The 13,553-nt window shown below is 35.9% G+C and overlaps 1 protein-coding gene across 3 annotated transcripts in view; it reads right to left on the reverse strand.

Moving 5' to 3' along the window:
- LOC136813119 (regulator of nonsense transcripts 2-like) overlaps positions 1–13,553 on the reverse strand; it is a 78,991-nt gene that overhangs the window by 32,301 nt on the left and 33,137 nt on the right. For all 3 annotated transcript variants that reach the window (XM_067069646.1, XM_067069645.1, XM_067069647.1), the window contains 7 exons: positions 13,412–13,508; positions 12,364–12,441; positions 11,845–11,945; positions 11,644–11,729; positions 11,139–11,247; positions 10,525–10,582; positions 9,812–9,867 (listed from right to left, as the gene is read on the reverse strand). In XM_067069646.1, the coding sequence (XP_066925747.1) occupies positions 9,812–9,867; positions 10,525–10,582; positions 11,139–11,247; positions 11,644–11,729; positions 11,845–11,945; positions 12,364–12,441; positions 13,412–13,508 (585 nt within the window). The remainder of the gene's footprint in view (positions 1–9,811; positions 9,868–10,524; positions 10,583–11,138; positions 11,248–11,643; positions 11,730–11,844; positions 11,946–12,363; positions 12,442–13,411; positions 13,509–13,553) is intronic.

A 13,553-nucleotide genomic window follows, 5' to 3' on the forward strand; every position in this document is an offset into this window, starting at 1 on the left:
AGATTGAACGTTCCGAAACAAAGTGTCGCATGATATTTCCGTATAAAAGGGGAGGACACACAGACGATTGACAATCAGAATCAAACCAACAGTCAAGGAATAAAGACAAAAACATTGTAAAAGTAAAAGTAAAAGTAAAAGTAGTCTATCTATAAAAGCTACTTTCAAAAAGAAAACATAACAGAAGCACTTGGATATCAAAAAATAAACAAACAACTCAAGATGTCGAGCTTTTTTACCAAAAAGAACGTCATGGTTTTTGAAAACCAAATCTCAAACGAAGAACACTCAAAGAGGAGTCGTCAAGAATCCGAGCAAAGTACGGAACGAATTGATGAGAACTCCAACAAGGTACGGACCAATCAACAAGAAGACGGGGGTTTCGATGAAGTGGATGGAAAGTCGACCAAAGAACAGTTAGGAAATGTGGCACACAACTGCAACACATTCGCCGCACAACTACAAATCGAACGAAAAGGGTACAGCAAGAAAAACTTCATGTCTATTTCTTCGAAAATTCTCTTACGAAAGACTTATAAAAGTCCGCTCAAATTTGAAGTTTTTGACGAACCCACAAATGTTGACCCGGAAACTGACCCGCATTATTTGCTCGCTATGAAACGAATCATATACGACGTTCTGCAAAATATTTTCTTCCAAATTTCCGATCCAACGATTGAAGATATCAGAGCAAGACTCATCAACACTTTGGAGCCGTTAGAAGGTGTTATTCCAAGGCTAGTTGACGAGTCGAGTTACCATTGGAAACCAAAGACGCAAACGATGGCGGATCTAGAGCGAGAAGTTAATTTACTGCCGAATAAAGATTGGCCCATTTTTAAGCAAGCTGGATTGACGAAAGCAGAAAAAAGACAAAAATTGATTAATTTGACTTTGATAAAACATTTGGAACATTTGATGACCAGTTTGGGAAATGCAGCTAGAGTTTTACATAACAAATATTAGTGTCATTGTCTTAATTTTCGAATTAGACTTTTAAAATATTATTATTGTATTGTAAATATCTAGGTGTATAATATAGACAATATTTCTAGCTTTATTTTGTAAATTAGTTTTTCAAAAAAGATAATAACTTAATATCGGGTAATGAAAGCAAATTAAATTGTTTCTCTTTTGATTTGTAACGAGTAGAATTTGGCCAAGTTAAAGGAGTTTTTAATCTTCATTAAAGATCAATTAAAAACAAACCCAGCCAGCAATCAGCTGCAATTCAATTTTTGTTGATGATGCAATGAAGTAACTGGGAGTTTTAAATGACATCGCTTTTAATCTTAAGACAAGCTGGATCCACATTTTCGGAAATCAATGTCAGAAAACCTGCTGCCAACTAATAAAGCTCACAAATATGGACCTTTAATTTTCACTTCACTTCTTTGAGCTCATAAGACACTTTCCGTATTGACCTTTCCACAACAGAACAGACAAAGCCCGTAGAGTTCGTTAACGAATGATCAAGTTAGAAAGTACTGGTACAAGCAAACACGAGTGGATGAGGAAAATCAAATTAGTGCTAAAGAGAAGAGGAAATTTTGGATTCGATACGATCATTGGATTGATAATTGAGTTTGATGACATTTGATGACAATTGATAATTGAGTTTGATGACATTTGATGACAAACGATTCTTTTTACATAACATAAATATAGTTGCGAAAAATTAGAAGAAAATCAGAAAAGCATACGTAAACTTCTAGTCATCTAACAATCTCGCTAAAAAAAAGCATGCGTAATCAAAAAAAAATTATCAAATCAGAACTGGTTTCTAATACTCGGAAATTTGTTCAAGGAAGATATTTCCATCAAACTCACGCATCTCACGAAACATGAAATGCCAACATGTCTGTCACAATATAATCAGAGCTAGATATTGGCACCCGATATTGATAGATACCAAGATATCGCATTTTTTCTGAACACTTCTAGGTCATATTAAAGTTGTAAAAAATGTCCGAATTTGAAGAGATAACTAAAAATTATTTTCAGTAGTACCAAATTTCACCAGATTCCCGACCAAAGTTTCAAATACCTTCCATCATCCAAACCAAGCATCGGACTCAATACACGCTTTTTTAAAGATGATGATATGATGATATGAGCCCTCCCCATTGGGGAATGGGTCCTACTCCATGCGAAGTAGGAATTCCTCCTTTTTCAAGTCGGAACGCTTAGCGCTGTCCAGACACCGCTGGTTCTGTGCACGCGAGACACAAATACCATGATGTATAGTGATGACACTCGAACTACACGGGAGAGCACATAGCTCGTCGCAGGCGTAGAACGGGATGAGTGACACCACACACCACAATGTCTGGCATATCACCCACACTCTGTATCAGAGTAGTGGTACTCAATTCCCCTCACATGGTATGGGTTACCCGGGCGAAGGTGTGTTCACTTGCCAAGTGAACCGTAGTACTACAGTGGGAATCGAACTAGGACCTCCCAGACGGGAGTCAAGAGCGATGACCACCACACCACTAAGCCTACGCTTTTTTAAAGAAAGATATAAGAATGGTGTAAATCAATTTCATCATGGATATTCTTAACTTTTTTTGGGAAAATCATCCTAAAAGATTCTTACAGTATTCTTAGGTTAGGATCCTAATTCAGACTAGATTTAACTTAACATTTAGCAAATACGTATAAAGCATTTTTGTGAAAGGAGTGAACCTTACTTGGGGGTAATTGACAATTTATAATTGAAAAATCTCTTGAGTAGCAAACTTCCATGATGGTGATATTCTTAGCATATTCTTAAATTGTTGGCCATTTTCATCATGGACATTCTTATAAAGTGTATTCTTATAAAAAAAAGCGTATAGATAAGTTACTGGTAAAACAAATAGTGCGTATCCAGGGAATGTCTGTATTTATATTGCCATAACACCAATATTTGTCGAAATCTAATTGTTAGTGAAGTTCTCCGTTCGAAGATCTACATTTTAAACTGGATTTCGATGCTTTGTCCCAACAAGTTCAAACGCAAATGTACCAAATGTACGAGTGGAGGGAAATTCAGAATAATCATTTCAAAGCAAGGGGAATAACCTTGAGGACGACAGATCGTGAAGATTGGGGAAAAAGACGATGAACGAAAATATCAGAACAGTAAAAATACACCGTAAAAGAATTTTTCTAATACTTAAATTCTCTCTCGGAATCTGGCGATTTCACATTTAAAGAAAAAATGAAAGTAGAAATTAGATTTTTAAGTTCACTTTTCAAAGGTTACTACGACACACGATGACCAAGAACCCTTGACAGAAGCCTTAGGGCTCGTTTACACGAATTTTATGTACAGTTTGATCGAACTTTCAATAATTCCGGTGTTTAAATTAATCTCGAATATGAAACGCCTCTTGTAGTTGAGAAACTCAAGCATTAAGCATTTCAATAAATTCAAAACGTGTTCAAAATAAGCTAAGACTTTATAAAAATGAATGTTTCGAAGAATGGCTGAAGCTTGACCGAGCTGAAAAAAAAACATACCGCAACAATATTACGTTCCAAAAAACGAACTAAAAATAACACTTGCTCATAATGAGCACTTAAAGAGGCCATCAGATTCTTGTTTTTCACCATGAAACATACTCAGGCTAGCGGGAACAGCGTTTGGCACAATAGGACAATGTCTTAAACTTTCCTTTTCTCCCTAAATAACGTTTGTCATTCTTCAGAATTCTGGTTCATCTTTCCAAGAACGAGTGATCGAAATTCTTCTTGGTAGATTCCTTTGTATTTGAAATTTTTTTGCAATTCTCTTTAAATGACTGAACTTTGTTTTTGCAGAGATCATTTTTGAAGGGAAGCAAACCTCCTGGATGATATACGAAATTTCAGAAGCCCCGTGTCTTTTTGGTAAAAAAATCGAGCTACCTTTTGCATTTCGCCGAAACTCCAGAGACATCCCAGGGATTTTTAAGAGACCCTACGGATTTTCACTATATTTCACTTATCCACTGAATTTTGAAAATTACGTGCTTTAGGCGTACAAACTTTCGCGAGCAGAAACTTTCGTGAGGACAAAAAAATCTCGAAATTCACGAAAAGGGTCAGAATTCGCGAAATTCGCGAAAGTTTGTACGCCTAAAGTAGCTATAATCACGTGTTTTCAAACACCCGAGGGCGGTGATTTACAATGTAGATAATACAAGTTAAATCTCATATTTTTCTTGAATTTGAAGGAGGAATAATCCTTTTTCAATCAGTGATTCAAGCTTTCATATTATTTTTTTCTCTAAAGAAGGGTATCGGAATTAGACGAGGGATGTCAATATTAGACCAACTTACGGTAGTTTGTAACACATTTTGTCTCGATAACAGTGCGTATAAATATTTCGTAGGCTACATATCATCCTCTACATCAAGGCTCAACTATCTTTTCTCGGGTCTGTGATTTAAACTACGCTTTGATTATGTGTGGAGTATTAAAAAACATGGTGAACTTAAAGACCAAAAATAGCGATAAAAGTGCATGAAAGTCTATTGTATGATAATTCAGCTTTCTAACGTAATTTATTAAAATATTAATTGTAGAGAACAGAAAATACATCAACAAATAACACAAGTGCTACATTTAGTCAGTAGGAATGTTTTAATTCATTACAATTTATTCAATAATGCATATTCGGACTTTAATTTTATCTGGTGGGGATTTCCCTCAAACCGCAAGTAATTATTTAGCGTGAAGATGTGGTTACAAGATTCGAATTAGAACAGGCAGTAAATTATAAACTTATTAAAACTTTTTAAAGTGGGTTACTAATATTCGCTCATGTGTTACTCGGTGTTTCTCAAACCTGAGATGAAATTGATTTTCGGTGGGCGGTTGCAAACCGTGTGTTTGAAACACGCTGACCTCGTCATTAAAGGGAGGGGCTGGGTTTCAAAGGAATGCACATCTTAATCAGCAAATAACAAATATACACAAGAAAAAACACGACATTAGGTATTCTTGCCAACACACAAACTATACATTCTATAAACACACAAACTTGGCCACCAAAGAATGTAAAATATGCTGATCATTCTAAAAACTAGTAATAACGTGTCCAAACAAACGTTGAGTTGATCAACCATTGGATACAAGGGAACTTTAGAATGTCTCTTGTAAATCAAGGGAAAATCCTTGTCTAACTGGTACTTTTATTCGAAATAGAGAGGGATTTTCTTGAATGACATTGCAATGTTCAGCAGGCAAAACAAGCAAAAAGGATATTGAAAAAGAGAACAATATTCTATGCAGAAGCTACTTTTTTCTCGGTCTTTCAGTTAGGCTAAGAATCTGGTGACCTATAGATATAGTCTTTATTTCACATGGATAGCCCGGCAATCTAAGACTCTTGACAGTCTTTCGATTGTTTTAATAGAGTCCACGGCCAGCCGGCTCGACTATCTATGAACTGAACGGAACATTGGAAGGAACCGCGAACCCCTGTTTAGTACCGCTGACGCCTTGACCACTTGGTCCTAAGATGATTCATAGATTTATAAAACCCGAAGGGCTAGATGTCGTGCTTTGGCTAAATAGTGTACCGAGGTTAGGTAGGAAATTCTACCTAGGTCACGTGACACTACAATAGAATTTCAGCACTTGACCAATAAGAAGCTTCGCGGGTTTTCGAAAACATAGCATCAATATTTTTTGCGATATTCACTATTTTTGCTTGGAAGAGCTTAAAGCACGACATCTAGCCCTAGAATACTTTTTTAGATTTTATATCTAAAGTTTTTGTCAATTGAGACTACTCTAAATTAAAAATACTTCAAGAGTATCAATCAATAGATCCGTTGAATGAGCTAACTTTAACTTCAGTGTTCTTGCAACTATCTGTATTATAGATCAATAATGAAGAGAAGAGAAGAGAGAGAAGCTGAACCTCCGATATCATCGGACCGGGCTCCATCACAGGATAGCTTCCTACCCCTAGATAGGGAAATCACAGCGCTTACCAGACATTGCACTCTGTGCTCGCGACACATCAGAGCCGTGCTGTATCGAAAACTAAGCGAATCTCATTTGCCATGAAAAGAAATTTATAAGCAGGTTTTAGGGTATTTTACAGGGTGTCTACGGATTTTTTTCCGGGGTTTTCAAGGTTTTCAAGGTTTTTTTGGTCATTTTTAAGTGGTTTTTCAAGGTTTTTTGGCAAAAACTTTGGCACTTTTCAAGGTTTTTTGATACTCAGTTGATATGGCTCTTTACAGGAATTTTTGTTTTCTTTTCAGAGTGGTAGGTGAAAGAAAAATAGAGGACAGCAAATAAAATTTATTCGCTTTTGGTGCCCGGGGAATTACTTCCACAGTTAAATTCCTATCTCCCTCTCAAGAAGAATACCAGAAAAAAAAATCCAGCTCCCTAGTCTTCCAACTGTTGAAATAAAGAATTAGAAGCAAAACCAATTGTTTACAGTGACCGAGGAGGCGCAACCATGGTTTGCGCCGATGAGAGAAAATTTTGATTTTGACTCTTTCAAATGGCTAAAAAACGCCTTGTTTTTGATTTTGTTTTTTACAAAAATCAATTGCCAAAAGAGTTGTTTTAAGGAATCCTCGAAATTTTACTGATGAACGACCATTATTCCAAGACGCCCTGAAGCCATTTGAAAATTGGGGAAGAGTCGATTTCTTAGGGCTCATGCAAACGGAAAATTAGTGACAAAAACTCAGCTAATGATAAAAGAATATGTTGCATTCATTGCGACAGAATCGCAACAGAAACAGGAAAATATGGAATTCTCTAAATGTTATAAAGGTTTAGCGCCGCAGGCGGTTTTTTACTTATTCTTACTTTTCGAATGACTGGATGGTGCTTTTCAAGGTTTTTAACAATTTTTCAAGGTTTTCAAGGTTTTTCCCAGAAAATTGATAGTTTTCAAGGTTTTCAAGGTTGGGTGGTTCATTTTCAAGGTTTTCAAGGTTTTCAAGGTTTTCAAGGTCCCGTAGACACCCTGTTTTATGCCAAATAGCCCAAACTTCGGCCTAGAAAAGAAAAGAAAAATAGACGTTTGTTGGAAAATCAAACTTCAAATTAATTGACAAATATTCCTCCTCGTGACTGCTTGAAGATTTAATCGGAAGCTGCGAGTTAATTTTAATCATCGAGTAATCAAAATAAATAAACTAACATTAAAGAATATAAAATTTATCCGAATTTCGTTTGGAGGGAAAAATCAAGACTAATCTCAGATCTCATGACTATGAATGAATAAGTCTGATGATACTTATTGCCAATCTAAAACGTCTTAATAACGTTAGATGGACGTGAAACAGATATGTTGTGCTAGCTAGTTTTATTGACACTACGACAGCCAAAAAGACTATAACCCGTTACTGAAAGTTTGATGCTGAAAGATTCTTGCGTCATCTTATAACCGTACGATCGTATTGTAAATTAAGACTTAAAATTATCGATTTATGTTCTTGTTGGGCGAGTTGATCTCTAATGATTAACTCGTATTAAAAACGTTTTAAACGCTAATCCAAAATTCTTTATTTCAAACTACATATATGACGATAATTTAGGTTAATTCCAATCGAGCACATGATCATGCTCTGACCCAGGTAAACACACCTCCATATTTTAAAGACGGTCGAACCAGGCGAACATATGAGAATTACTTTTCAAACACAAATGTTAGTCAGATGATTGAATTTTACGTAAATCTCTTTTTAACAAAGGAAGTTATTTTGCCCGATTGAAATAATAACAAATTTTTGAAATCTGATAATGTGGCACCCCACAAAGCACTGTGTGTTAACTAAACAATCAAATAGTTCTTAGAAGAATTCCCCTTAAAACCCTCTCTGGACAGGGTCTTGTATAAAAGGGCGGGCGTGAAAAGACACTTCATGACACTTGTTAAAAGATAATAAACATCTGTAGAGAAGTAACACAATATCCAACAAACAGCATCACATGGGTAAAGAAGAATCACATATTGCTGCAGCTGACATTTTGGGAAAACGAGACCAGAAACCAAATATGGATGAGCGAGATATGGTTGCTGCTAACGACACAGATACGGCCACTCAGTGGAACATCGCTAATGGTATCCACAATGCTTCAGTCAAACTGGTACAAGATTTAGTCAATGCACTTGACTTGTATTTGACTGAAAACTTTGTTGAGGGGAAGGGATTCTCTTTACCGCCAGATCTAGAATTCCAAATGTTCTCTTTACCGAAATCCGGACAATACCATATCCGGATACACCCGAGTTGTACGCAAACTATTGCTTTGGTTGGGCTTGAGAGAATCATGGAAAACGTGTTGCGCTTATTGTACGGACGGCCGGAATACGGGGATTCGAGACGATTCAACAATGAAAAAGTGGGTTTGACTCACATTCAAAGTGATCTTGATGACCACCTCCGAAAGTTGGTTATCGGAAAATACGACTGGGACCCCAAGGGCCAGACATCGGCCGAATTAGGCCAGATCGTGACAGCTAATAAATCAGTATGGCCGACTTTCAAAGATGGCTCCATTGACGACCATGTCAAGCATACGAAGATGATGGTTTATTCCATTTTGGCCAATTTCTTAGGTTTCATGAGAGTGGTAGAGAAAGTGTTGAGAAACTTGAAAGATATCGTGTACATCAAACCCACCGACCAGAAGAATGATTAAGTTTGAACTGGATTTACGAAAATCAAAAGTGACAAATTTTGAATTACTGGATAAAAAGACATTCAATACAGCAAAATCAATGTATGTTAATAATTAAAAACTTGATAATTAATAAGTATCAAAGTATGACTTATTTATGTATTGACGGGGTTTGATTTTTTTTCAGCGAAAGTTCTTTCAAGGCAAAGTTTTAACATTATCTGTGGAGAACCCGTTTTTCCAACATTCGAGAAATATCTTTGAAAACTAAATTCACGTGTATCTATTGTCTTGATTATATTTTCGGATATTATAGAATAAAGGTTATGACTGTCAAACTTTCCAAATCTTAAAGAAGATATATATTTTTAAAGGTCTATCAGGAAACAGTAAAACCTTGACAAACAATTTTGGATCTTCTTGATTTTAGTTGCTAAACTTGATTTTGCATATTTATTATTTCAATTTATTTTCAGATTTATTTTAACGAGGGTGATCATTTTCATAGTTTAATGTAAAAAATGAAATAAAAATGAGAACCACTTAAATGCTTCTTTCCAACGAGTTTCAGTAGTCACCTTTTTTCTGTTAAACTCAAAGGAGATACAGCCTTGAAAGAGGCTCTTCTTTTTTATTGGATTCGCGCGCAATTGTTTTCACACAAGCTCCTTTTCCCCAAGTTCATCTGGATCATCGTTTAACAATTTTTAGTGGAAACCTTTTCTTTTTCCATCAAAACAATGGGAATGTGCTCGTAAAAACCAGTTTCCAGATGAAATTGGACGGATTATGACACGGGGTTGTTGAAACACACCAACCTACCAACTCTATATGTTTATTGGGTTCGCGTGCTTTTGCCTCACACGTATATGCGAAACGGGGGGTTGTTGAAACCATTTTACAGTAAACTGTATGATTTTGAAATAGTAGTGTCAGGGTGTAATAAAAAAAAAAAGTAAAGATAATCAAAATAGACCAGGGCTGAAAAAAACAGTCGGCGACCCGACACAAACATCATATATTTAAAGCAAAAGCAATCCTCTAATCTAAATCAGAGCTTGTGAAAATGGTCGGACCGTACGACCCGACACAAAAATCATAAATTTCAAGTAAAAGCAATCCTAATCTGACATTTTTCCGACCCAATTGAAATCATTATTCCGAGCAAAGTAAACATACCTTTAAACAATGCAAAGTTTCGGCTTTCGGGCAAACTTTAAACTTGGTCAATTCACCTGGATGTAAACAAAAAACATATAGCTATTAACAAAATGTCAATGTTTCCACACAATAGAAGTATCAGAGGCTGAAGAGAGCACCATCATCAGTGAAAAATGAAGCAATTCCATTGGTCGAAATTGACGTAACGGTCTAAAAAAGTAGAACTTCCTTCAACTTTTTTTTGATCGCGCAAAACTTTTTCATGACGTAATCTTTTCTTCAGGTAAAAAAGGTTAAGAAAAAAACTGTCGCCCATTTCGCGCGAAAGTGGAGACCAGCCTATCAATTTTCCAATGTATATAATTATTTATAGCTGAGTAAAGGCCGGTCTCCACTTTCGCGTGAAACGGGCGACAGTTTTTTCTCAACCTTTTTTGCCTAAAGAAAAGGTTACGTCATAAAAAAGTTTCGCGCGAACAAGGAAGTTCAACTTTTTTCATCCGTTACGTCAATTTTGACCAATGGGATTGCTTCATTTTTCAAACGACCAAAGACCTTACAAAAACGTTAAAAAGTTTTCGCTCATTTCGCGCGAAAGTGGAGACCGGCCTTAAGTTCACAAAAAAATTGGAAAATTAAATAATTGATTGACTGGAATGAGTGCAGCTTGTTACAGAAGAGCAGTCAACAAAAATTAGAAACAAATAAATTCAATGATTGAAATTTCTTACCGATAAACCGAACTGTTTTGATCTTTGCTTCTGTATGAATTTGGTCTTTCTTGCGTAGCTGAATGGATGAAAAAATGAGTTGAGTACCAAACTCACCAGTTTTCACCGGCCCGAAAAATTTGAAGGACTTAATGATGTGAATGCTATATTTGCCAAAGATATACAGATCTTTCAGTTCGGTTTAAAATAGTTTACGTAAGTCCCGCCATTATGGAAGCAATTTTTTTGCACGGGTCAAATTTTCTTTCGTGGGTCAATTTGTTTTGCGTGGGTCCCTTTCTGGGTACTGTCGTTGCATCATTATGCAAAAAAAACAGAAAAGACTAATGGGCCAATCCCAAGAAAAGCTGGTAACAGACGAACGGACGAATGAGAAGACGAAGGTTAATTGAAAGTTCAAAAAGAAGGGTGTCCAGTTTAAGAGTTGAATAATCCGCCATTTTGTTTTCAATTTTCGTCGTCAACAGTGACATTTGAATGTTTTGAAATTTGGATATTTAAAAATCTAGTATAAAATAGAAAACAACAAAGGGTCCCTAGTCAAAAGGAAATCTGTGAGCAGTCAGCTTGATCAAGTGATCATAAGGAATATAATATATGTGGATTTATCTTACATGCGAGAGAAAGCTTCCCTTGAGTAGATAAACAAGATCTGGAGCGATTTCAGGCAAGCATGGAGTCAGAGTGGCTACCAAGCGCGAATAGAATGGCAACAAGTCCAATCTGTAAAAAGAAGGTGGAGTTATTTATTGAACCACAATGGGTTGTAGATGAAGTGGGAAAAGATAAGAAAAAGAGCTTTCGGTTGGTCATAAGCAATGCGTATTTATTAATGCAAAATCGAAAACGTGTTTTAGTGTTGGGCTATGTTCGCACGTGACGGTAACGGTTCCGTTTCGCTCCGAAACGAAATGAAGCTATTCCATTGATTAGAATTGATGTCAAACTTGAATGTAACCAATAGAATGGCTTCATTTCGTTTCGGAGCGAAACGGAACCGTCACGTACGAACAAGATTCAGCGTCAGTGGAAGGTATGACATGTTCCATCTTTTGAAAACAAAATATATTGCTTGCTTGATATAATTTGATTTGTTGTATATGCTATTAATTTTCTCACCGTGTCCGGTTGACAGTGAATAAATTTCGGACCAGTTTTTTGCGGTTCCCTTTGGTGTTCAATTTGAGAAGAAATTCTTCAGATGCCTAATAACGAAAAAAAGGAATGTTATCTCTCTCATACTAAAATTGAGTTGATTGGTTCATTTATCATTAGTTTGAGTATTTGTAAAAGTTGTTATAGAATAATACATGGTCCAACCTGATCGATAAAATCTCTATTGACACAAGTTGGAAGTTTTTGGAAATATGTTTCAGCAAGTGCGGCCATTCCTCCGACTGTAGGGTCTTCTTCCTCGTTGTCTAGGAAGAGAGGGGACATATATCAATCAGAGAGGGAACAGATGTCAATTTAAGACTGACCTTCTATCGCGTACAGAGAAGGGAAATCTTTAAATGAAAATGGCTTAAATCTTTTATTTGGAGGCATTGGGAAAGAATGGAAGGAGAGTGAGACCATAATTACTTGCAAATTAATATAGAGATCTATCGTACCTAGAAGAACACAATGATTCCTTGAAAATAGTCAAAGAAAAGTATTTCGTTTCAGTCAGAACTTGAAACTAACACAAAGAATTGCCATTAATTGGCCCAAATTCTTAAAATTATGTTGAATTTTGATACAGAAAATACTATCACTCTAGCAAATTCGCTGTATGAAAATCCTTCTGACACTATAGAACAATTTTTGGCATGAGAATTCATTTTGAAGCTTCCTTACCATCGCCGAGTACTTCTTGCTCAAAATTATCATCAACATCATCGTAAAAATCCATCACATCATCGTCCGCCATATTGACTGAAAATGAACGAATTGTTTAGAAATCTAAATATTGCCAAAAATGCAAATTATCTTCACAACCTATGAGGTACTTTGTGCAAAACAACATTTAAAAAAATAAAAAACAACAACATTTAAAATTAGCAAAAGCTTTTCGGTCTTTCCATCATCAGTGCTATAGAATAGCAAAATTGAAAATCAAAAAAGTTACAAATTTATTCGTCTAAAAACATTAAAAAGTAATAAAAGAAAGCTATTAAAAATGAAACGAGGCATTCTCACGGGATATGTGAATGTCTCTTTTCTATTAAAATCTATGTTACACCATTTCTAAAAAGAATTAAACGAGCAGAGTCGAGTTGGTCATTAAGGACGTGGTCTCTTAAGGGCAATTAATGCGGCTTCCAGATTATTTCTTAAAGAAAGACCGAAAAGCTTTTGCCGATTTTAAATGTTGTTGTTTTTTATTTTTTATCAATATGGCAAACATTGTTCATAAACATTTTAAAATTTCAAAAATCAGTTTTAGTCGTTAAATGCTCTACCCCATTCTTAAAAAAGTGAAGGCAACGAATTCAGTGCAATCATAGTGTCCTTCAGGGTCTCCCCCTTGCCTATAATGAAAATTTTCCATTCCCATCCTGGCTCCAAAAACTTCTCCGTCCCCCTCCCCCTCAAGCATAAAAAGCTGTAATTTGATGAATTTAAGGTTTATTGTTTTCCCTAAGGTAGTTCTAATTCAAGAAACCAGGTTCAAGTTCGAATGTTAATATAAAACACAAATTGCTAGATCCTGCTGTGGAGCACAATTTCTACAGAATTTATGTAATAAAGAGTTGACACAATATCTGTTTCAAACTCTGATTTTCATGGTGCTCAGACACCAATCATACAGAAATTGTGTAGAGTTAAAAATGCCAAGAAGCACAAAACAACGATCCCATAACATGGTTTGACTTTTAAGCTAGATTCCTCGTTCCCTACTTACTATCATGGCGGAGCTTTCGGTCGACATGTTTCTTCTTTTCACTTCGTTTCTTTTGAAGGGCGCTCGATGTGGAAGTTGTTGACTCCTTGAACAATATCTGCAAAGAAGCAAGATTAATGGGAACCAATTAGTGTGATAGACA

This window comes from Clytia hemisphaerica, unplaced genomic scaffold (genome assembly GCF_902728285.1).
Source record: "Clytia hemisphaerica strain Z4C2 unplaced genomic scaffold, Clytia hemisphaerica genome assembly, whole genome shotgun sequence".
Taxonomy (NCBI): Eukaryota; Metazoa; Cnidaria; class Hydrozoa; order Leptothecata; family Clytiidae; genus Clytia; species Clytia hemisphaerica.